The sequence below is a fragment of the Taeniopygia guttata genome, chromosome 4A (assembly GCF_048771995.1).
Source record: "Taeniopygia guttata chromosome 4A, bTaeGut7.mat, whole genome shotgun sequence".
Classification (NCBI taxonomy): Eukaryota; Metazoa; Chordata; class Aves; order Passeriformes; family Estrildidae; genus Taeniopygia; species Taeniopygia guttata.
The window spans coordinates 16,657,422-16,682,548 of record NC_133029.1 but is presented as its reverse complement, the minus strand read 5'-3'; the positions used below and the strand labels follow the sequence as shown (position 1 = coordinate 16,682,548).

The window sequence follows — 25,127 nt, the reverse complement described above, 5'->3', positions numbered from 1 at the left end:
TTAAATTGCATAATTAGATGGGGCTTAAGGAGAGCTGAACCTCGGTGATTGTGCAGGCTGAGGCAGAGGTGAGACCAGCTCCTGGAATTCACCAGGTGAGTTGCAAACCGACTTAGGGAACTTACTGAGGTGCTGGTGATTCAGGAGAGCAGTTCCAAGATGTTTGGGATCAAAGGCAATGGGCATTTCCTGAACGTTCCTTTCAGAGAACAGAGGAATTTCGGATTTCTGTGAGATGGGTTTCTTTTTGAAGATTGGCCAAGCAGCTCTGGGGGTGGCAAGAGCTCTGTGGCCATGTTTTGTGGCTGCTCTGTTGGCATTAAAATCAACCCCTTCCACCAGCTCTGCTCTATGGGACCTCTGCTCACCACTGCAGCCTCCTCTGCATTGAAACAAGAGAGAAAAGCACAAGGTGCCTCTGGGCACAAGGAGTTTCATGTTTTCTAAAGAAAGGAAATTTTTATAGAACACTCCAAGAAATAGCTCCATCCACAATAAACAGGGCTTGGCTCTGCTGGTCTGCGCAGCTGCCCCGAAGAGCCACAGTGCAATGGGAAAGATGGAATTGCAAAACAGAAACTGAGTTTCCAGCTGTTACCAAAGAGTCCTGACCAGCCCTCTGGGCTCTGCCATCTTCACCCAGCACTGCCAGGTGCCAGCCAGCTCAGCAAAGCAGCAACAGGCTTTGAACCCTGGGATACCAGAAACTGCCCTGCACCTCAGCAGTTCATCCTTGCCCAGGTCATGGGTTTACTGCCTGTGAGAAGATCAAAGCTGCAGTGAATCCAGGGCAGTTTGTGACTCTGGGATGTCCTGATCCCTGTGCTTTCTCCAGGTTTTTTTCCAGCCTGTGCTCTGGCTCACTGTAAATACACCAGGCCATGCTTGAGACTTTTTGGCTGTTACTGGTTCCTTTTCTTCTTCCCTTTTTTTTCCTTTCTCCCCTGCTAATCCAGTCACCTCCCCTGAAGTGGCCGAGGTTGTTATTCCTGCCAAGGAACGAGGGCACACAGAGCCTTCTGTCCACAGAACGCTCGCCTTGGCCCAGGCACAAATGGGAGCTTTCCTCCTTTCCTCCTGCTCAGAAGGCACCACTAAGGAGGTGTTTGGCCATGGAAACTGGTAAGAGAAATGCACAATTTAAAGGAAAATTTACAATGTCACGTTGAGATGTTGGGAGGAAGGTGGGAGAAAGGAAGGAATAGGCAGGGACAGATCTGGGGGGCTCAGAGCCCATTAGTAGTGCAGTTTAATGGGCCAGGGGAGCCTCAAAGGCTGTGACCTTGCTGTCACTGCCTGACTTGAACAAGGAGGTTTTTAGCCTTGTGAGGCAGGGCTGGGTGTCTTTGGAGCCTGTCAAGGAATGGAGAAGCCTGGAAACTCCTCTGGGACCCTCCTCACCTTCGCTCCTTCCACAGCTCTGTCAGGCACGTTGGAAATTTGTCTTTCCCGCACGGTCAGTGACGGCCCCGAGCAGCTACGGGGAATATCTGGAACCTGGGAGCAAAGAGAAGGTGTGGGCTGAACATCAGCTCTGCTCCTGCAGCTGCTCTGAGACAGCGCTCAGGGGGATGGAACAGCCAGGAATGCAGGGGGAGTCTGTCTGCAGCCGGGGCCTCAGCCTGCACTGCTGGTTTGGGTGCCTTGGGATGGTTTTCTGCCAAAGCTGTACGGCTTGACAGGTGTGCCAGAGAGGAAAGGAGAAATTCAGAGTGTGCAGTGCATGATTCCAGCTTTCTTCTTCAGGAATGGCTTTGGACTCAGTAAGAAGGACTCACTGTTTGCCAATTCAGAGTTATTTCCCACAGCCCACTGCTGCTTTTACATCACACACCAACACCTGGGAAGGAAAGAGGAGGAGAGGGGGGGAGTCCTTTACCCCCATGAGTCAAAACCCCATCCTGCCTCCTGGAGTGCTTCTCATTCTGCCAATGGTCTATGTTCTATGTTCTTTTTCCAAAGTTGGTCCTGGAAGTCTGTGAGAGTGGGGAAGAAATCCTCTCCAGCTGGTTGTGTTGGAATGGGATGGGAGGGTGATGTCTCCTGCCACCCTGCTGCCTTTGCCCCTGAGTTTGTAAGATTCAGAACATCTGGCAGCTTTTTGCTTGAACCATGCTTTTCCAGGCTCACCCAAGAATGTAGGATTTGAGATCTGAAAATCCCATCTGTGCTCTGCTTGTGCCTTGGGCAAACCAGAATCCCCTGGTGGACCTCTACCTCTGGTATGTGTACGGCAGAAATTAGTTAGGCCACAGGAAAAATAAGGATTTGACCCATATTGGGTGTGCTGCAGTGAGACTCCTGTGAATCTGGAAAAGAAGGAATCATGAAGAAATGATAGGAAATGGGCACTTGGAGAACTGGAAACCACCATGGCATTGGCTTCTTGTCATAACCCAGGTTCTTTTCTCTTAGACTGACTCCTGCTTCCTGGAGAGACCAGCAGGCAGAGGATCCTGGCTTATATCCATGTCTGGGCACATGGATTCTGTGTGAAGACAGCTGGAAGGCTGGGACAGATGTAAATGTCTGATCTGCTCCGTGGTTCAGGTTGCAGTGAATGATCACGGTGCTGGCTGCAGCAAGAGCTGCAGGGAGGGGCAGGAGACCAGCAGGGCTGTGGGGTAGGGCTGGGCTGGCAGCACTGTCACCCCTGGCTCAGGGGCTGTCATCCCTTCCTGCCAAAAGGAGCTTTCTTAGCACCTTGTTCTCACACCTGTGAGCCTCTATTCGACAGCCTGGAAAATTAATACCCTGCCAAGGTGGGAAAATGAACACCCTGCCAAGGGTGCCCTGTCAGTGCCCCTTCCACATCTGTTTGTGGCAGTACATGGAAAGATCACAGTGCACAGACTGGTAATTTTTCAGATTGCCTGAGGTGCTGTGCAGAACTTCACGCTGCCTGCCGATCACCATTGTGGTGGTTCTGTAACTGAAGGACCTTCACTGGGTGGTGTGGGTAAGTGGAACTAAAGGCATTATGTTGTTTCACAGCCCCAAGGATAATCTTTGAGCCTCATGTTTGTGTTCCCTCTAAAATACAGCACTTAAATAAATACTTGTGTTGTCTTTCTAAACTGGATCCAGGTGCAAGGCTCACTTAATTGAATGTGTCTTTTCATCTCCACCAAGGCCCTCCCCGGGTTTACTTCTAATCTTATCTTGGTGATTATACCCAGGTGATTGTCATCACCTCCAGCACACAGCTCCAGTGTGGCACCTTCCCAAAGGCATTGGCAGCAGCTGGGTGGCTCTGCCAGGTGCTTCTGGCCATGTTATTCCTGCCCTGGGAGGTGCCTCAGCAGAAGAGCTGCCAAATTTGCTTGTGTGCCTTTGGTGGCACTTTTCAAGGGCACAGCCCCTATGTGAGGTTGCTGAGGGCAAAACCTGCCCCCAGCTCATTTTGAAAGCAGTTCATGACCACCATCCACCTGTGTGTTTATTTTAGTGAGCACTGCCAGGTGTGCTGTCACCATCTCACCTGACCCTGATTAATTACTTATTTATATTACTCGAATCTTTCTGCCAAGAAAATGACAGGGTATTGAAACAAAATGCAGCGTTACAAACATGCAGAGGTACAGGGATTGAAATGTGTAATTCCCACAGCAATGTGGTGAGGCTGGAGAGGAAAACCATCACTTGGGATAGGACTGGGAAGTGCTACTTCCCAGAAACTGACACCACCTCACTCTGTGGCCTTGGGCAAAGCATTTACTGCTGGTGTCAGTTTCTGGACCCCTTCAAGCGTGTGTCCTGACACAGTGGGAATGAATAATTTATTCACATGTGATGTATGGCATGTCCCGGTCCTGGGTACTGCTGTCAATGAAGAAAAAATGAGATTAGTTCCTTATTTTGCAATGCTGAGGGTTCATGTGTAAAGTGCTCTGAATTGAGAGAGCATTCCATATGTCGTCATATGTTCCTGTTTTATTGCTGCATGGATGGGGCTGTCTGATGCTGTACGAACAAGGACTAAAGTGCTTGATACTTTAATATTTTAGCCACAGAGAGTTAGCTAATCAATTTTTAGACTGTATGTGTTAAGATGAAAAAGCAACTCAAGCGATAATGTAAGACTAGAAACCTCTTTTCAATATCACAGTGAACTTAAATAAACCTAAAGGCTAATAGGTGTGTCTGGTTTGCCTTCTATTTGCTAAACCATTCTGTTGACTCAGGAGATGAAAAAACAACAGAAGTTTCCTCCGGTCCCCAGTGCAGAAACTGCGGCCACGGTGCCCGTGTGAGGGTGTCACAGAGACACAGGCTGGGGTCCTGCGAGAAGGGAGGATTTTCTCGGCTCACAGGCTCGGGAGATGTTGGCTCCTGCCTGGGCTGTTTGTCGCCCTCCTGCTCGGCCAAAGGCAGCGCCTGGTGCGTCCCTGCCTGGCACCTCGGCGAGTCCTCTGCCAGCCTGAGATGAGGCAGCCTCCTCCCGGGAATGGGCATCTGAAGGTAAACCACGGTTTTAGGCGCTGGTATTAATGACGTGATCATGAAAATAAATCAGAAAAGCCGCTGCAAGCCCTGAGGTGATTCCCATACGCACTATGGAGAATCGAGCCGGATGGACTGCGCCGGGAGCGAGTTCCACTGCGGGCTCCGGCCGAGCCGTGCGCGGGGGTGACACCGGCTCGGCCCCATTGTCCCCTCGCCGCGGGGCCGGGCCCCCGACCCCTCCCGGTGCCCGCGGTGCCGGTGCCGCAGCCCGGCCGCGGTTCGGCACTGCCCGGCCCGGCGGCGGCCGCGCGCCCTTTATGGCCGGGCCGGGCGCGGTGCGCGCTCCCGCCGGGCCGGGCCGGGCCGGGCCGGGCCGGGCGTGCGGGGCGGGCAGCGGGTCCCGCTCCCGGCGAACAATGGCAGCGGCGGCGCTGCCCGGCACCTCCTGAATGGGCTCAGGCCTGGGGGGGCGGCGGCGGCGGCGAGGAGGAGGAGGAGGTGGAGGAGGAGGCAGCGGCGGCGGGGCGAGGCGGGAGCCGCCGCCCCCCATCCTCCCTCCCGCGCTCCGCCCGTCCCTGCGCAGGGAGCGCGGGGCCGGGGGGCCCGTCCGTGGGGCGGCGGCGGCGGCGGCGGCGGCGGCGGGGGAAGGGGCGGGGGCCGGCGGCGGGAGGCGGGGGCCGGGGGCGGGCGCGTCCACCTGCGCGCGCCGGGCCCCGGGCGCATGGAGCAGCGCTGAGCCGCAGCACCGGCAGCGCCCGGCGGGCGGGGGACCCCCGCTCCATCGCGGGCCCCGCGCCGAGGTGAGTCCCGCCGCCGCGGAGCTTCAGCCACGCACACCCCCCGCGCCCGCGCCGGCACACCGCGGGGGCAGCGGGGCGGAGGAGGAGGAGGAGGAGGAGGGGATGCTGATGGCAGCGCCGGCCTGCGCGGAGGCCTGCGGGGAAGTTGCGGGGTGTGCGTGTGTGCGAGGGTGGTCTGAGGTGACGGGGGGGGGCGGCAACTTGGCGCCGTGTCCCCCCCCACCCCGGGCAGGTGCAGCGCGGGGCGGGGGCGCCGCCCCGCCGGGCCCCCGGCGGCCGCGGGGGCCGCGCTTACTTCAGCCTCGGCCAGAACAAAAACATAATGAAGGAGGGGGGATGGGATTTTTATTTTTATTTAAGGGGAAAAAAAAAAAAAAAAAAAGCCCCAGCCCTGGGAGTAGCTGTCACCGCGCGCATTAAACTAGAGAACTGGCTAATCAAATAAAACTGGCTCATTGTCTGAAACTCTATCCCAGCGCAAAATGCGGCTGTGAATGTAATTAACCATCTGTCTGGCGGGCGGCGGAGCGCCGGGTCCGTGCGGTCGGCACCCGGGCGCTGCCATCCCCGAGCCCCGGGATGTGCCCGGTGTGTGTGTGCGAGGAGGATGCTGGAGCGAGGGGGGGGGATGAAATCCTTCCTCGGCCCCGAGGCGAGCGATGCGCGGTGCGATAGATGCAGCCGAAGGAGCCGTGAGGGGCCGGCGGTGAGCGCCGGGGCGATGGGTTCGATGCTCCGCCGCGTTCCGCCTCCCGCGGGGCTCCCGCGCAGGATGGTGCGTGTTTGGGGAGCCGTGGGTGGATGCGTGAGGCCGGAGGGAGCGCTGCGCCTGTGCGAGCCGAGGCCTCAATGAGCCTCTTGCGGGAAAACAAAACGGCTCCGTGGTCCTGAAATCCTCCCGGAGGTTTTCCCCCCGTTTCCGCCCGGCGGTTTGCTCGTCCCCCCTGCCCCGAGAGCTCCGTGCAGCCATCAACATCCTGGTACTCGGCTGTGCCGCCGGAGGTACCTGCTGGCATCGCCGGAGCGGCGTGGTACTGCGGTAACACCGAGCCACGGCACACGCTGCTGCCGCCGGGGCTCCGTGTGCCGCTACACACGCTCCTGCCTCTTGCTTTGCTGTTTAATTTTTTTTTTTTTGTGTGTGTGTTCGTGTGGTTTAGTAAAGGAATAATACAGAGGCTAAAAAAAAAAATAGCGGCAGCGCTCAGGCAGGTAGGATGCAATTTAAAGTCACTCCAGCTAATACCCCATGCAAGACTGCATTTGTTAAGGTATGTGAGCTGTGCAGAAGGCAGCAGTCTTTAGTGAATCACTTTTGAAAAACAAATACTTGACAAAAGAACCAGACCTGCTAAATGGATAACAATTATGTAAGCCTATAGTAGGTTTTGATGTATGTCAAGTCTGTTAAATAAATCAACCTGTTCAGTGAATAAATCTGCTCTGCACCAATGCTTTATTAATTTTTTTAAAGGGGAATAAACCTGTGTATTTAAGACGTTTTTACTGATGTGAATCTCATGGCCAAGCCCCATAGCTGCCAGTGACACAAGACAAATCCATGGGGAGGGTGGGGTGCAGGAGCGTGGGGAGGGATAAGGTGGATATTAAAAATACACAAAGATGTGCATAAGGATTCCTAGTGATAAAATTCTCACTGATCCATGTCTTGATGGAGTATTTGCTTTGCAGTGGCAATGGCCCATACAAAGCTACATTGATTTAGCTTGCTCTGTTCACGATGGCAGTTCTGGTGAATAATTATTTTCCCAAAAGCCCTAACCAAGGGAAGAAAGAGAGTCCCTGCTTGGCCTACACAGTAGTACAGTATCTTTGAAAGCGCGTATCCGGCTGCAAATAAAGAGAGCCAGTTCAAGTGTTACTACACTCAGCAGGAATAAAAGGGAGGCAGAGAAGGGGAGCACCCGGCCGCCTTCCCTGTGTGCCTCGTCCCCCTTTCCCTCTCTGCTCCTCGCCCTCTGCTCAGCTTTGGGGGCGGGGAAGGGGGATATTTGTGCGTTTGTTTTTCCTTTTTTTTTTTGGTGTTTGCTGTTGCCTTTTGGAGGCGAGGCTCTGGCAGCCCACTTAAACGTTGAGTTCTGAATGCTGAGGAGTCTCTTTCAGATTGAAAAAGAGAGAAGAGGTTGTGGCCAGTGGGTTTTAACTTCCCTAGCTGGGACAGGGAGTACGTCTGTGTGGGGCAGTGCCTCGGTGGTGTCCTTCTCTTTTGAGATGCTGAGGCCTCGTGGATGTTTTTGTGATGGGTCACGTGTGTATCTTTCTCCTGGCTCTGCAAAGGAATATATGAAAAGACTCAAATGTGCTTGCAGGACCAAGAAGGCCCCAGGCTCGGGCAGAAAGTGTTCCCAGACAAAGGGGTCTGGCTCAGGTTGGACCCTGGGTGTGGGACCCAACCATCGATGCGAGGTGCATTTTTTGGATATTAAGGCTTTTCCATTGTGGCAACAACCCAACCGTGCTGCTTCCCTCCAGCACAGCAGTGAACCATCCCCTTGAAGTTTATGCCCCATTGCAAACAAAATGCAGCATTAGGAAATAATCTTTTCCTTGGGCAGAATCCAGGGAGGAGAGCCATGGATGCTCCAGGCCTTGCCCTGGTCCTTGTGTGGGGGCTCTTTGATGCTGCTGTTGCTGAGTTTGTGTTTGGCCCTGAGAGAGTTTGGGTAGCCTGAGTGTTTACCAGAGTAAAATTGCTATTGCTTCTCAGTAATGACAGCTTTTGGTCTGTGAGGGTATTTAAAAATATATATTTTGAGAATTGGGAGCAAAATAATTGTTATGTAATCCACCTGTTACGTTCAAAGTCCTGTTTTCCACCTGGGAGAGGATTGCACTTTTTTATTTTTATGCAGATCTTTGTGTACTTTTAGCCCCGCTTGAGTTGGCTTTATAATCATTACCTGTGTATACAGTTAGGTGCTTGACGAGCCTGATTTTGTGGATGCTGCCAGCAGTGAGTAAATGAGCCATGTGGCATAAAACTGAGCAAACCATGTTTTGTTGGTACCTTGCTGTTCCCTCTTTTCTCTGAGCTGGTCGTACGCACCTGTAGTGTCGCCTGTGCAGGGGTCTGAGCTGTTCTAGCACAAGGACCCACCTTGTGGGTGGGTGATGTGAGAGGCGTGATGGGATCTCAGCCTTTTGTTTTTTTGATTTTAGAGCTCCTGGGTGCTGTTACAACCAAACATTAAAAAATTGCCTTGCGTTGTGTTGTGTAGAAAGCAGCGAAGTTACAGATGCTGACGATGATGGACTGCCTTGAGCATCCAGGCATGGGGGTTTGCCTGAAGGATGCACAAATGGAGAATAAAACCTGTCCTGCTGCCCGTGCCAGAGGGATGGTAGCACTGCTGACCTGCCTGTGGACACGAGGGGAAATGGGGAGTGTGTGGGAAAGCTGAGCCAGAGCACAGCTTGCGGGAGGAGCCGTCAGTTCTGCAAATGAGTGTTGAACCTTTATCCTTAGCAAATTCATCTCAGGAACAGCCAGGGGAAGTGGCTTTGGTGCCGTGGTGCTTTGGACTGTGGTGGTAGTGCTGGGTGGATTTTGTTTGCAGTTCAGGGGAGTAGCATGTAATCTGTGTAATGCTGCTTTTGTGTGCCTCTATTGCAAATTGATGTCTGGGGAATGACATGAAGCAAAGGCTCTAGACCAGCAGGTCTGTGATATTTTTGTAGCAATGTCTTTTTATTCAAAGCAGGTGTCATGGAGATCTTTCATCCCAGGATTTCTTTCATCCCTGGCGTTTGTTAGCTTGTGTTAAAACTTTAAATCTTGAGAATTTCTTCTGTACAGAAGGTGTTCCTCATGTTGCTCTGGCATGGGCTGAGCTATGATTATGCAGTCTCCAAAGAGTGACAGGGATGAGGTGGATCTGTGTCTGCATGGCTACGTCAGCCCTGTGAATAATCCAGGGACGTGGCCCAGTGCCCTCCAGTCACAGGCAGGTCTGTGCCAGCTCTGCTGGAGGAGCTGCACAGGGATCGGAGAGTGGGCAGTGCTGGGGGTGTTGTCCCTGGGCAGAGCTTTCTTCTAACCCTTAAGCATTCAGAAGTGATTTATGCCCAGTAGTCTGAGTTCGTATTTGCAGTCTTGTTTGCCTTTAAACAAGCTTTTGACTGTGAGATAACCGATTTGCTTAATTTATCCAAGCTCTTGTCTTGATGGTCTCCCATGATGGAAAATTCTGCTGGCTAATTGTTGCCTTTCACTGATCTTATATATCTTTGTTTTGTGCTGCATCTTCAGAATCTGGGTGGATGTGTCACTAGAAGTCTGATCAGTCTCCTTGTCTTGATTTACTGGTGTTGCTCCCTGCTGGGAAGGTGGAACCACAGTCTGCTGGCCCGACAGCATTGCTTCTGCTGGGACCCCAGCTAATTAATTTACCCCATCAGTTTAACACCTGTCTGCATTGTCACTATCAGGACTGTGATCTCTGTCTCTGCCGTGGCTGTTGTTTTCCTTGGGCATCAGACTGTGTCTCTGACTTAGGAGGGAGGTTGAGGTCTGGCTTGTGCTGTCCCCTGGCTGGTGCTGCAGTGCCAGTCCCTGCTGTGCCACTGGGGCTGGCAGGGGCAGCAGCTCTTCCAGGCCTGGCCTTGACACCAGTGGGGGTTTTTCTGCCAATTTATCAGCCTCCTCCTCTTGTTGCCTGTGGGGTTTCTGTTGTGCAGAAGAGACTCCTCGTGGTGGGTTTGGTCTGAGGGTCCCTGCCTGCTCTGTGGTGTTCCCTGCTGGTGTCTGGGGCTGCTCCACTGAGGAGAGAGGAGTGTCAGGATTTCTAAAAGAACCCCAAACAGCCGAGGTGTTTTCTGCCTCTCTGCTCCCGGGGTTGGGAGCTCCTCACACACTAAAACCCAACATTGTCACTGCCCCTTTCCTGACATGCTGAAACTGCTGAGAAGGTGGCTGGTGCAATGAGACTGTTGCATTTTTGAGGGTATTTGGACACTCTGATGGAGGTTATCAGGAAAATGAGCTCTTGTGGATCTTGCAGGACTCTCAGGAGTGCCAGCACGTGGCTTGGGGTGCTCAGAGCACTCCTGAGAACTTCTTGGTTGTTTCATTCCCAGCATGAGACCTGGGTCCTGGGGAGGGCTTAGGCACAAATTCCCAACTCTTTCCCACTTTCATTCCAGGTGAGGTCTCTGCCATGCTCTGGAGCTGCTTTTGGAACTGTGTCCTTATTAAAAAAAAATCAGATTCCTTTCCTCGCACTTGGGAGGATTTTAATTGTGAGTTACAGCACAGGGGAACCAAATGTGGGAAAGACAAGTTCTGTGGGTGAATTTTGTTTCCTCTACAATGTCCCAATGAATGAGATGAGTCTTTGATGGAGGAGAGAAGCTGAAGCCTTACGAAGGGGCTGTTTATTGGCATTAATTATTTTTTATTAGTTACAGCATCCGTAGTCCGTTGGCAGTAGAAGAGCCCAAAGTAAGAATATTAATTCTTCAGAAGTTTTTCAAAGCTTGCATTTTTCATAAGAAGCTTGTGAAGCTTCAAATCTAAAGCTTCCAAAGCCTTTTTTTTTTTTTTTTATTCTTCAGAAGTGCCACTGAAGCTCTTTTTTTTTTTTTAATTTCTTGTATTTTAGCTGAAACTATGAGTTTTCCACATGGAAAAAATAGTTCTTTCCTATCCACTGCATTGGCCTCAATTTTCAGGTGCCTGGCTGGGTCAGCTAAGCCCTCTGCAAGCATCAGCTGTGCTCTGGGGAGCAGGTGTGGACCCTTTACTCCTAATTTCCTGTCCTTTTCCCCCTCTGGTTGGGGTTTTGCTTGGTGGCTGAAGCACAGATGGATATGAAAGGTGGGTTTGTTTGTGACTGGCCCGTCAGGACAATACTTGACCTTCACAGTTGTTGAATAACTTCACAGAAATGCTTAACTGCTTCATGGGAGCGAGGAGGGTGGCTGGGAATTTAACCAGTACAGAGGGAATCTGTTGTCTGTCTGGCCAGCAAGCAGCATTTTTTTTTTTTTTCTGGTAGCCTTGCAAGGTCATGTTTAAATCCTCTGAACGTGAATTTAAGGGTCATGCTGGTATTTCAGTGGTAACACAGATGGATGCTGGGTCTTATTTCATATTGCTCCAGGGAATGGAGCAATTAGTAATCTTGGCTCTCTCTGAACCTTGAGGGGGGAAAATGAAAATTGCATTTTCAGGGTGGTCACTGTTCTCATTTGTATGAAAAGAACTGTTGGGGTGTGGGGTGATTTTAGCTACAAAAATTTGGGATGTGGGTTTTTTTGTTTAATGTTACTGCTAGTATTACATGGACAGGTTAACTTCATTGACAAGGTGGGTAGAATTTTTGGGAAGACCAGAAGGGAAAGTGCTGCTGACCTAAATTTTCAGCTTGTGTTCAAGCAAGCAAACCCCAATCTCCCTGACACCAGTGGCTCTGTAGGGAGTAGCACATGGTTTGTTTATGCCTGCCTCTTACAAAATCTCCTGTATCAAAATCACCTGTCCATGCAGTGCCATGTGAGTGTGAGAGTGAGATTCATGCTGGAGTGCGTGGGGCATTCCCTGGCAGCTCCTGCAGGAATTCAGCTGGCTGTGACACCAGCAGCATGGCTCATGGGTGCCAGTGGAGTTCAGGACCATTCCTGCCATGGGTTGATGTGGAGCAGAGGAGCCCATGTGGTGTTAGCCCAGCCAGGCATGGCAAACACAGAGGAACCCCTCAGCCCAAACCTCCTGCAGAACAAATAATTTGTCCTAACCCAGTAACCTTCACTTATTTGTCTTATTTGTCTGGTTAGCTTACTGTTTGGTGGAGAGAGTTTGTACTGCAGGAAGAGGAGTTTTGTGTATTGTGGTTGTTTCTTTGGTTCATTTGTGCTCATTCCTTGCCTGCTGCTTGCTGGGTTTGAGCAGTGCCTCCTCAGCAGCCTTTTGGGAGGTGGATGGGATGCTGGGCAGACCACTGTGTTTCCAAGGAGTTTCTGGTTTGAAAGAGAGAATTTTTGATTGGCTTGATTGCTTCAGCATCACAATTTATGGCTGTTTTAGGCAGCACAAAGTTGTGTTTCAGGACTTACATTTGGGTTATAGTTCATGTCCCTGCACAGTGTTGAGCTAAGAGCCACGTGCTCCTTACAGTTCTCTGCTTCTGCAAAAGGTGTTTGAACTGGTGCTTAATCATCAACAGGGTCTAGTGCTGATTTCACCCTTTGGGAGCATTGCTGGCTGTGCAGGAAGGATGGGCATGGGTTGTGCTGCAGAGCTGGAGCTCCTTAGTGGCTGATGTGTTGGCCATTATGTGGAATTACTGATTCTCATTGCTGGTGTGTGGAATTACTGGTGTGTGTTCCAATTCATGTGTGAAGCAAACCCTGGAATCTCAGGTTCTCTCTGGGTTTTTTTTTCCCTATAAATGACATCCTCCCTTCCTCACTTGTTTGTGGTGTTCACCTGTCTGTGCCCAATCTGTGTGCTGGATTCCCCCTCACCAGGATGAGTTCAAGACTTCCTAAAGGTTAGTTCAGGGGGAGCTTGAAAGCATTTTGGATTAACTTTTCAGCCACTGCAGGTGATCTGGAGGGGTTGTTGGGTAAAATGAGTGGCTTGAGAATAAAAATAAAACAGCCTCAATGCCAGCAAAGAGCCAAGAGCATGAATGGAGGAAGGGCTGGCTCCTAGGAAAGGATTGCTGGTGGGACATTTCAGTGTAAGTAGTGGGTGAATGAGGAAAATGCTGCTTAAATTGTGTTTTGAATCTTTTTGGCCTGGCATGGTATGGGAAAGTCTTAATCTGCATTGTGAGCAGTGAGTTTGTGTGTGGTGGAGTCTAAATATTGTATCAGAAATGCTAAACAACTGTCTTGTGCCTTAAACCTGTTGTGAAAGCAGAAGGGTTATGGTCCCCATTGCAACGTGCAGTAAACCTAAAATATCTGAAATCTGCAGCTGACAATATAATTGATGAGTTCTCACCGTGCATTCCTGGGCTGATGTTAAAACAAAAGGCAGTTTAAAGGTATTAGAATATTTACATAATCTATATAAAATATATTGTATCTATGTAATACAAAATTATATTTAAGGGTATTAACCTATATTATATTCTATTATTCAGTTAGGCCTGGGCATTTGCTGAAGGGGCTGTGTTAAATCACTCCTATTTGCCAGGGTCAGGTTGAAAACTTGATGTGTAGCTCGGCATTTAGTTGGTATTTTTGTTATTCTTTTAATACCTTCATCCCCCTCCCTGCATTTATGGGTACAGCCATACCCTGTGGTGGTGGCTGCTAAACTTGTTATCTGTGGCTCTTTGAATAATTTCTCTTTGGGGCAGTATCAGGCTGCTTAAATATAAATGACAAGAGGGGAGCAGAGGGGTTGGAATGAGCATTTCCAGGTCTGGTGGGGGGTCTGCAGGGTCCTCCTCAGAGTCCCCAAATGCTTCACACTCTGCTCTGTCTGTCCTTGAACAACTTCTGTGCACTGCATGGTAAATGGAAGTCAAAATAGTTTGTTTGATGTTATTTATTCAAATCTGGAAAGGATGGTTGTGCAAAGACCAAAGAAAAATGGTTTTAGTCTGACAAATGCCAAGGGTTTTTGTTTTGTTTTTAAAGCCCAAACAAACCCTTTGGGATCCTTGGCTGGGTATATAATAGCATGAAATACACCATTCCTTTCATTCTGCTCCCTAAAAATCTAATTTTTTATGCATTTAAAGTGGGAGTTGAGGCAAAAGCAGAGTTTAGCTCTGTTGACCTATATTTATGAAAAGAGAAGGCTTGCTAAGTGTTGCAAGAAAAGAATATATAGTGCTGTTGGTATACTCTGGCAAAATGTACACACATACTAAAACCACTTTTGGGATTCTTCATCTTCTTACTGAATGTTTAAGCCCTTTCCAGCCAGATTCAATCCCCTTTTGCAGTTCATGGCATGTATATTCAGGCTGCCATTAATAGCCATGAGGCATCAGTGAAGAAGGGCAGTGAACAGGGAGTCAGAGTAAGCAAGGGAGAGTGGTGGTGCTGAAACCCTCCCTGGTCCCTGGGTTTAAACATGAACTTTTTTCCCATTTCCTTTTGTGTTGCTTTATTTTTTAATTCAGCCCACTCTCTATAAAGTGCAGTTTAATGGTTATCATGCTGCTTGTTGCATAACTGTGGCACAGATGTTATTTTTTTGTAATTTTGCCTGACATATTTAAAAGGGAAAGAGAGGAAGGGAATTTATACCCTTTGGAGATGAATATGTGGAGCCTATTAGTCTTAAAAAAAGTGTGAAGAGCTAGTTAGAGCTGGAGCTGGCACATCTCTGAAAGGCTGATCTGTGGAGTGGAGCTCTTTAGATAAAGAATGAATGTGTTTTATCTTCTGGAGTCTGTTGTGTGTGTTACCAGACAGCCTAAAACCCAAACTTGGTGGGGTATGTAATGTTTAGGCACATGAGTAAATATTTTATGGAACTGAGACCAAATCCAAATGCATATTTAATGAAACATTCTCCAGAATTAAGTTTTATGGGATAATCACTGGTGGTGCTCAGAGTTAAAGGATGTGAAGATGAAATACCTTGCTCAGCATAGGGTAGTACTGAATGTTTAAGTGTTTATTTCACTGCAGCTGCAAACAACACCTTTAAAGTTGCTTTCTTAGGAAGCTTTGACTGAGAAAATACAGTTAGGAGTACAGTTTTAGCAGAAGGGAAAAAATTGCATTCAGGCCTACCATTTTGGGTGGAATAGGCATGAGAACATGAAATCATCTCCATTTGGCATTTCTAACAACGTTAGAAGTTCTAAAATAGTAGAAATGCAAATAAGCAGAGTGAAAATGGTAGATGCTGTATTTATGTTTATTTATGTATAATAACAGAATGCCTGGTGTTTCAGATCAGCACAGTGTGCCTGGATTCTCAGAGTATTTGTTTTATGAACGGGGATGGAGCTGTACAACCCACCTCTCCCTGCTCTACAGAGGAGCAAACCAGCTCACAAGGAAATTAATGACCTGCTAGAAATGCAGTTGGGAAGTGAACCCAAGAGTCTTGGCTTCCCAGCCCTTGTTTGAGCCTATGGGCTGGGCAGTGGGATAATTGGGATAAATTGATAAGGGGGAAAGAGGAGAGAAGAGGGAGATATGACTGTCATGGAGCATCTTTTTGAAGTTGTGGAATAAAGATAATTCAAATGATTCTTCTAAAAGAACTTGAAAAAAACACAGATGAACAGTTATAAAAACAGAATGAAACCTGAGAGCGTTTTTGACTTGTTTCTGCCTAGGGCAAGACATTTAGGTTAGTTTTTATTTTGCTTTTGTTCTGCCCTTTGCCCCTCCCCTTGCTGGCTTACCTACTGCAGGAAATAACAAATCAGGCAAAAGAAATCCTAAATTTCGTTGTTACAGTTGGAGGAGGCTGTGTGAGGGTAAAATTGCAAAGGCTCAGGTGTAAATTGGAGGGGAGTCCTTGTGCCTGGGATTTGCTTCCCCAAGGAGCAGGTGGGCTGTGAGTTCATCCCTGAGCTCTGGGGGTCCTGGTGGGGGAGGAGATGTCTCACCCTCCTCCCTTGCTCCGCCAGAGGTGAGCCTTCCTCACCTGGCAGGTGGGCACAGCTCCAGGGGTGGGAATTTTCTCCCTTTCCAGCCCAGTGACACCCATGCTCCCAGCCCAGTTTGCTGTGTGGTGCTCTGGAAACATCCTGTTCTGGCTGAGCAAGGAAAGGATGGAAAATACAAGGCTAAAATAGAAGGCTGGTGCTGATGCAAGCTGTGTTTACTTTTGAAAATTCAGTTTATTAAACTCAAGGCTGCAGAACTCCAGGGATCAGTGATGCTGTCTGAACATCACCTTCCGCACCGCACAAGCAATTTTTCAAAATTACTTTTTTAATTAAAAGTTGTATCGGTTTAATGCGAGTTAAAGGAAAGTTCACAGGCTTAGCATCGTCTGAAACATGCTGCAGATTTGGGAAAGAGCCTTTCCCTGCCTTCCAAAAGTTTATCCAAAATAGTGAATATGCATGGGAAGAGAGGGAGATCTCCTCCTGGACTCGGCCTCCGAGGGATTGCAGGGTGGAGGTATTTATTGATTATCAGTCCAGCTCCACTTCCATTACCTTTGGAAGGAGCTGCAGAGCAGCAGAGTTGGAATATGAACATAAGGAAAACAAGGAGGACTCGAGGTACAGCAGAGGAAAGTCAATACAGAGCTTATTTAAATGTCAGCTGCCTGGAAGAGCTGTGCTCAAAAGCTGTGAGCAGAGATTAGGGCTGGGACGCGGCTGGGAGGGAGGAGGAGGTGGCTGAGCCAGGCTGGTGCTGTGGGCAATGCCTGCACAAGGAATATGTTAAGGAGGGAGAAGGAACTGCTGACTGGAAATTGCATCTGACAATTAGTTCTGAGCAGCTAATTGGAGAAGTTCCGTGGCTCTTGGACAGGGGAAGCCTGTGACTGTAGTTGGTGGGCGATCTGATCCATGTTAACAGTGTTATTCATCAGCGCTGCTGACAGGGATAAGTGACACCCTTTACAAATCTGTTTACTACCTCTAGATAATGTATTTAGTTTCTGAACGTATGTGCAGGGTAGGGAGTCTCTGTGAGCACAGGTTTTCTGGAATTTTATAGAGCTGTGGAATATCCTGGGTTGGAAGGACCCACAGGGATCATCGAGCCCAACTCTGAGCCCTTTGAATCATTTAAAATCACATTGACCTTATTTACCCAATAGGTCAGAGTTGTAATTCTGTGGCATTTGTCACTGTAAGGGGTTTTGTATTCGGGGAGAGCTTGGGCAAAAAAATTACTGGTTTGTAGAAGGATAGCCTGATTCTGAATTTCATGGCCATTTTTATTTTGGAAAGTTAGCCACTAATTACGTGTTGTAATAAGAAGGAGTTTTATTACTGTTGTGCCTGAATTAAAATTACGTTGAGCACTTTGATGCAGGAAACATTATTGGAGTCAACCTCCAAAATGTTGCACTTGGGGATGTGGCTTAGTGTGGACTTGGCAGTGCTGGGGTAATGGTTGGATTGATGATCCAGGAGGTCTTCTCCAACCTAAATGAGTCTACAAAGTCCTCAGCATTTTAGGCAGGACTGGAGGTGAGAAAGATGGGGTCCTGTAGCTGTGCTGTAGTTCACAGCATCCCAGCCAAATTGTCCTTTATTTTGTCAGCCTCCTGCTTCATTCTGAAGGAGTTTGGTGTTTTGTCTGCAGGGGCTGAGTGGCTGTGCATGTGCCAGAGGATGGGAAGGCTCTGACATCCAGCCCGTTCCTGGCAGTGCTGGTTCCTTGGCACGGCCAAACTTTGTCTTAACCTGATCAAAACCTGTGTGGTGTAACAGGTGCTTGCTGGGGCCAGTGGGGCCATGACCATGGGAGGACAGGACAAAACAAACTCTGCTTTGGATGTGTTTGTTTCCATCTGCATCAACACACAGCAGCAAGCCTTTGTGTTCTCCTGGCCATCCCTTACGGTCCCACACTGCCTGCAAAGGTGCATTTACTGAAAAACATCCAGCTCTGCACGGGATCCTCTCCTGCAGGGAGGATGGGAGAGCAAACACCGTGTGATGAGCTCTGTTTGCATTGTGTGATGCTCTGCTGAGCAGAAGGCCTCCCACCAGAAGGCACTTTATTGTCCAGAAGGACAGGTGACCACGCTGGGCAGGCAGGGATTTTACAAGTAGGTGGGATGTGAAGCAGTGGGCTAAAGTTGCTGTCCCCCTCTCTGGCATTGGCTTTTATTTTCCAAAAGGTGTGATGACAGCAGAACAGTGGACAGGGGAAGTAGGTTTGCATTTAAAATACACAGGAGGTAGCACGGAGGCAGTGTTGACTTCTCTCCTGGCCCTGTAACAGTGCCATCACTCTTCTGTCCTGTTCACCCCACTTGTTTAATGGGATTATTAATATGGATGTGTTTTCTTCCCAGGAGTGTCCTGAAAATCAGTTAAAGTTGGAAAAGCATGTTGAAGAAGACTCTCAATACTGCTTTAAATTTTTAAGGTTTTTAAATTTTTAAATTTAAAAATTAAAAAAACTTCTTGATTTCTTTTAGTAAAAAGAAGTTCAGCTCCTCCTCTGCTGGAGTTTCCTCCTTGCATTTTTCCTGTTGCTTGTGTGTGCTATGCCATGGCTCTTCCAGTCTGCGTGCTGCTTTATAAAATGCTGCATTTTATCCTGTATTGGAGAGTCAGATTTTTCAGTATGTATCTTACTACACAGAATGGGGAACAGGAGGCAACCTTCAAAATTTGGGCTGTAAAACTTCTGCCATAGATGACATAGAGGAGTTCTCATTCTTAATTGAAAGGTTCAGGATTCTATTTTCAAGACTTCTATTCTAGTAAAAGGTGGAGAGCTCTTTTTGCAGATTACTTGTGGCCAGGACTGATTTCTTGTCCAAAAATTAAACTCCTTTAGCAGTTTTTTTCAAAAGGCAACTGAGGAGCCAGTGTCAAGAGGGGGTAGAGTTAAGAGGAACACTTTCTGTAGCATTTAAATGAGATATGTCTTGGAGGGGATCTTTCCAAGGGGGGTTATCTGTAGGTGGTGTTAAAATCCTTGGATGTTACTGGAAGTTGGATTGAAGATGAAGGAAGAGAACAAGGACATGAATGCTGGGAGGAGTGAAGAGTTTGCTCTTGCAGGGCAAGGAAACACGGCACCTTTTTCCTTACAATTCTCACCTGAAGGCCATGTTTCTTTCCCCTCATGGACTTCTTTGGTTCTCCTTTGGTTGTCTTTCCCTTCAGTATCAAAGCTGCATCCCCTGAAGGTTTTCTTGGCTTCTGGTACCTGAGTTCACACAGGGAATGAGATGAAACAAGGCAAACTTGGTTCTAATCGCTCTCGTCTAATTCTGCTGCATAATGGAGATGAGCAGTACTTACATAACAATATCCTGGGATGTTAATAGATTTAATAACCCAGAAAGGTGGGAAGAGGTTCTGAATTACCTGCAAAATGGCATCTAACTAATGAAGTTTACAGGAAGCTCATCTCTTTGAAGGAGGGTCAGATGGTAGGAGCGAGACTTCTGCATATGCTCAGAAGAGGAGACAAAATGAAGCTGCCTGTCCTAATCAGAATAAAACTCCCATTAAAAATAAGTTCTGAGGTGCTGTTGGATTATGCCAGTAATACAGGGCTTCTAATTCAAGTCTTGCAATAATGTAAACAACACGGATTCCTTTAGATTTAATATTTTTTTTTTTCAAGTGTTGATATGTTCCAGTCTTGGGGATTAGAACTCTGTATGTGCCCAGCGAAAACAATCGGTTCATTAATGCTGTTTTGTTAGACCTTGCCCCCCTCTTGCCATGGTGATAAGGGACCTTAATTAGATCCCAGAACAAATGCTGGAGAGCTTGACAAAAAGGAGAAACATGGGGAGGGGGTGGAGAAATACTGAGATGTTGTTAGCAGATACATGCGGAGAGCTGTATCCTGCAGAGGGGAGACTGTGTTTTATGGAAAACACTGGTTTCCTTTCCCAGGAACACAGCCTGTGCTGCTGGGCTGGAAACATCCATGGACAGTGTGTAGGACTGGCACTGGCAGCTTCCTGCACATCAGATCCTGCTCCACGGGCCCGGGAGAGCGGACAAGGATTAAAAATGTGCATTCCGAAATCTCTGCTGGGTGCTGCTGCTGATGTTCCCCCATGGGAAGTGGCCAAATCATTGGGTTGATTCACATGTTCAATTGTGAACAAGAAAATGTCTGTGTGGGGAGGGCTGGAAAGGGAGAAGGAGGAGAATTCAGAGGATTTTTATGAATACCGTCAGCAGAGAGGGTGTAGGCAAAAGAGGGGGAATTGTGGTGCTAAACAATGGAAAGGAAGGTTGGCAAATAATGCTGGCTGGGAAAAGGAAGAGAGCTTTCTCTGTGAAGCAGATCTCCATGTGGTTTCAGAAAAGCAAGCATGCAGAAACACGGGCGTTAAAAATTAAGAAATGCGGGGTTATTCTGTTTGTTTTCTATTGTTGGGTGCTCAGATTACACCTTCAAAACTTCCTGTGCCATCGTTCAAGGTAGAACATTAACTGCAGGTTAAAATCCCAGCTTCTCATTAACTGCATTTCCAGTCTGAAATCGGGGGACTGTGGCTATCAGCTCTCATACCTTTGTCTCCAGTCTTAAATTACATGCTGCCTGATTAGCTGTACTTCATAATTATTCCTTACTTAAATTACCTTTCAATAAAATAAGACTATCTCTCCGAGTCTGTCATAGGAAGTGGTGTTTTTTTGGCCATAAGACAGTTGTTCTCTGAGCAACTAATTTATTAATTTATTTTTATTTTCATGTCAGGTTTTCTGTATCACAGTGACATGTCTTGGTACACAGGTGAAGATGTTTCAAGAGAAATTTACTGCATTACAAGATGATGCATAAAAGCCAACCCTGTTGTCAAGGTCTATCAAGCAGTTTAAAGCTTGGAATTGGATCTCTGTCTAGCCTAATATTTTAGAAACTTTTAAGTAAGAACAAGGTGTAATTCCTCTATTTTAAAAAATAGGCCTCTGCAAAGCATGCATCAAACCTGCCAGCATTTCAGTAAATATATCAAAAAGCAAATTCAGGTACCTGTAGACCTACATCTCATTTAAACACATTATAGTAGGTGCTCAAGTAATCCTGTGAGAGGCAGGTGTTATCTCTGAGCAAACACAGAACTGTCCATCAGCCCTGCTGATGTGAGAGTGCCTCTGTGTGATCTCACTGAGCTCCCTGTGCCTGGGGAAGCAGCAGGAACGAGCTGTGGCACTGAAAGCTGCTGGGTTTGGTGGCTTGTGCCAGTTCCTTCCGAGCTGGTTGGGTTTGGACAGGGTTTGGGTCTCAGGAGTAAAACAAGCTCCAGGTGTCATGGTGTGGTGCCCTGCCCAGGCTGGCTGTGACGAGTGTTGCAATAGGCTCAGTTTAACAAAGGTAGCTTTGTTTTTCCTGAAATGTGTTCAGAAAAGAGAAAGTATTTGAAATTGCTAAGTACGGGATGTCTTGCATTTTCTTACTCATCCACTATTTCTGTATGTTTCCAATACCACTCTTTAGGATATTTATTCAAGGTTAACAGAATCTTTTTTACAGTTCTTGCTGTTCTTTCAAAACCCTTGAATTCATTACTTCTTAATTTATCTAGAGAGCACAGTGGTCTTAAACATCCAGGACTATCCAGTATTAGTTTCTGTTTTGCAAGAAGAGAAAGAGGCTTCTCTTTGGAACTGGATGAGAACTGAGGTGGTTCAGTTTAAGTTTTCTAATTTTTCTTTGCAGACTGAGAGTGACTGTTTAAGCTTAAACAAGTTGCAAGTGTTATAAAGATTATTTCGTGGACTCTCAATGGAGAGGAATTTCAAATAAATACATAAAAGATGACTGTAGTTTTAGTAACATTAATAAAATAAGAGTTAAAGGTAAAGTAGGGGGAGGAGATTTGAATTTTCAGATGGCTGAGATGGAGAAGTGAGGCAGGTGAGCAGCAGTACCTCTGCCTGCCACTTAATTGGACCTCAGAATAAACTGCAGACCGGGTGTCCCTGCTCTGTAAACCTGTGGTCTGCAAAATTATTGTCAAATAAACATTACTGCAGGAAAGAAACCTGTAAGCTCAGGTTTTTATGGGTTATAACACTGTTAGTTGTAAATAACACCATTAAAATCCACCCTTTTCAGACAGAAGCTTCAGGAAAAGTGAGTGTGAACTCTTGCCTGTCTGGTTGCTACAGAATTCAGGGAAGGTCTCAGTGGGCCTGGAGCTGGTCTAGACGTGGCTGCTGGTGTGGTGTGAGCGTGGTGACACCAGAGCAGCACGTTTGGATATTGCCTAAATTAGTTTTTAAAGCTGGAGGGGTTGCATCCATGGTTGAACATCTTGAAGTTCTGGGGGGAAAAAAGGCAAGCAGAGGATAAACAAACTACATCACTTAATATTAAGCTGAACTTGCTTATGGGTTTTAGTTTGAAAGGAATAAAATGAGTATTTCCATTTTTATTGTTAGTCCCCCCCTTGGCAGACTCGCTGTGTGTGCTGGTGATGGAACTGTCTGACTTGGGTTGGAGTTGCTCCTGTCAGAGCAGGAAATGCAAGGTACTAAATAATGTGGTTAGATTGTCTAGAGGATTTAATCTTAAATCATGATTTATTTTTTAAGCTGTTGTTCCTACAGCTAGTACATATTAACTAAGAAGGTCTGTTTGGCTTTTCCTAAGTCAAAACATTGTAGGAGAGTTTTTAAAGTCACCATTTAAAGCTCAGATTATGAGTTAAAACTCAGACCTTTGCTAATTCCCACCAGTGGCTGGCTGGTCTGTGTGCAGAGGAGCACAGGGAACAAAGTGGAAGTGCCAAAGTGCCAAATGCTCCCTGCTCCCAGGACAGCAGGTTTGCAGCCAGGGCAGCAGCAGCACGGGGAAGGTGTGCGACTTCAGGAAGACACCTCTGAGCTAAGCTGATAAAACCTCTCTTTAATCCTTACTCTGGTTTCCACCTACTTCAATTAATTACGGAGATGAGTTGTTAGTGGTGAGTTTTATGAAACCACGTGTAAACAGTGTGTATAATGAAAACAATAAAGACCTCATTTGTAGATCAGACATTAGGGAGATAGGATTATTTCCTGGCTCAAAGCAGGTGTCACTTATGTGGATAGTTCCCTTTGTGTGCAAGTTTCATGGCAGGCAAGGGTTTTGCAGGGAATAGTGCACTTTGGAGAGGTGTCTGGATTTTATGGGCTGGGTTTGAACAAGTGCTGTTCCAGCCAGTGCATCCACATCCGTGCTGGAGCTGTGTAATAGTGGTGCAGCCACACCAGCAGAGAGAGATGTGTGTGGGAGAAGTCCTTGGTGGCCTGGCTTCTGCTTTTACAGTTTCTCCTGAGCTAATTGTTGAAGCCTTGCATTAAAAAATGAAACCTAATTAAGGATTATGTGAGTTGAACAGCGTATTTGCAGTGAGTCTGTTGGAAGTCTCAGTGTGTGGACAGCTCAGTGTGTTCTCTTGAGAGAGTTTCATGATGTATCTGAAGCATGTCCAGGAACAGGACTGCAAGAGAAGGAATCAAGGTCGTATGGAAATGATGCACAGCTTGTTTAACACCAGATCAGCAATCCCAGCCAGGGTTAGGAGTCACTTGCCAGATGTGTGTGCCTGACCCAGGCAGAGCCCAGCCCTGGGACTCGTTGGCTGCTGTCAGGTGGCAGCTAATGCTTGTCTTGGGGCAGGAGGAGTTTCACTCATCTTCTGCAGCTGGGCTGTTCTTCCTGTATTCTTTCCAGCCCTCCTGGGTAGAAAAGTAGTCCAGCAAAAAAATTTGGGATGATAGCTGTGCCTAAGGGAAAGCTGAAGCTGCAGGGAACGTGGCACTGCCATCTCCAAAAAACACAGCTCTGGTCTGGGACACGCTGGGGCCGTGGTGTCTCTGGGGTGCTGTCAGCAGTGCTGATGGGATGGTGCTGGATTAAGCCCTTTTCTGACCCAGAGATGGGGCAACTGAGAAGCATTTAAAAAACTTTTATTCTATTTTCAGTCTCATGTGAAGGGTAAGACAATACAGATGTTATGAATCACGCCATCACAATCAGAAGTTACTATTTCCTAATTACAATACACTTATAAGTGTTTCTTGGCGTATCAGCTTTTACCACACCAAATTCCTTAAAATCAAAAATCTAAAATTAACCTTTGTGGGTCCTACTACAATGCATCGTTCATAGTTCTATTTCTCCAAAATGTAGTCTTATTTGTAGAGCCATCCTTTGAAACTTGTTTCTAGTTCAATTTCTCTCTTGACAATGTCTGTCCTATTCTCATCTCAAAGTTTGCATTCACACTATGAGAGCCTTCTTGTCAGGCTTTGAAAATTCCTAAAATCCGTTCCCCAGGATGGGAGAGCTCAGGGAGCAGAAATGGTGATGATGGAATAGCAGAGCTGAGGGAGCAGCAGTGGTGATGGTGATGGGATGGCAGAGCTCAGGGAGCAGAAATGCTGATGGTGATGGTATGGCAGAGCTGAGGGAGCAGCAGTGGTGGTGGTGATGGGATGGCAGAGCTGAGGGAGCAGAAATGGTGATGGTGATGGGATGGCAGAGCTCGGGGAGCAGCAGTGATGATGGTGATGGGATGGCAGAGCTCAGGGAGCAGCAGTGGTGATGGTGATGGGATGGCAGAGCTGAGGGAGCAGAAATGGTGATGGTGATGGGATGGCAGAGCTCAGGGAGCAGAAATGGTGATGGTGATGGGATGGCAGAGCTCAGGGAGCAGAAATGGTGATGGTGATGGGATGGCAGAGCTGAGGGAGCAGCAGTGGTGATGGTGATGGGATGGTAGAGCTCGGGGAGCAGCAGTGGTGATGGGATGGCAGAGCTCAGGGAGCAGCAGTGGTGATGGTGATGGGATGGCAGAGCTGAGGGAGCAGAAATGGTGATGGTGATGGGATGGCAGAGCTCAGGGAGCAGTGCTCTGGCTCCAGCAGTGGTGCCGGTACTGGAGGAGCCTGGAGCCTGCACAGGGCTGGATGATCATGCTGGCCTGAAATGGTGCTGGCAGGAAAGCTGGGGCACTGCCTGGCTGTTTGATTTGTCTCCCTGGCTTCCCCTGCCTCGGCTCCTTTGTGTTCCTGGCAGGGAGGCTGCATCTCGAGCTGCAGATGGTCGCAGGGAGCAGGGAGGTGTGAGCTGGGCTGGAAGTGACCGGGTGCTGGCAGCCACCAGGCAGGAGGAGCCAAACAGCCGCTCACACAGAGCCCTTGCAGGATTGATTTACTGCTTGCAGGACCCTTCTACACAATACAGTAGCCTGTAATGTTGGTATATATATATTTAAAATACAAAATTCATTATGGTCCTTCATCTCACAACTACCCGGAGTTTGGCGTT

General features: G+C 47.9%; 2 protein-coding genes across 5 annotated transcripts in view; one reads left to right on the top strand and one right to left on the bottom strand.

The window, feature by feature from the left end:
- Positions 1-3,978: 3,978 nt before the first annotated feature.
- On the bottom strand, positions 3,979-5,254 carry LOC140684177 (uncharacterized). Its single transcript, XM_072929257.1, has 2 exons — positions 4,556-5,254; positions 3,979-4,455 (listed from the first exon to the last, which is right to left on the bottom strand). Exons 1-2 carry the CDS (start codon positions 4,994-4,996, stop codon positions 4,156-4,158), a joined length of 741 nt encoding a protein of 246 aa, XP_072785358.1. The 5' UTR covers positions 4,997-5,254; the 3' UTR covers positions 3,979-4,155.
- The window catches only part of NEXMIF (neurite extension and migration factor), a 165,110-nt gene continuing 144,314 nt past the window's right edge, over positions 4,332-25,127 (top strand). For 3 of the 4 annotated variants that reach the window (XR_012056043.1, XM_072929256.1, XM_072929255.1), the window contains exon 1: positions 5,103-5,246. The gene's annotated coding sequence lies outside the window, so the exon portion shown is untranslated. Of the gene's footprint in view, positions 4,462-5,102; positions 5,247-25,127 lie in introns of those variants that run through there. The other variant, XM_032748411.3, reaches the window with a different exon arrangement.

Excerpts from the sequence above, each read along its gene's own strand:
- LOC140684177 (XM_072929257.1), bottom strand. The coding sequence starts at position 4,996 with ATGGGGGGCGGCGGCTCCCGCCTCGCCCCGCCGCCGCTGCCTCCTCCT. Across the intron at positions 4,456-4,555 it reads ATCCGGCTCGATTCTCCATA|ATGCCCATTCCCGGGAGGAG; the intron begins GTGCGTATGGGA and ends GTTTACCTTCAG.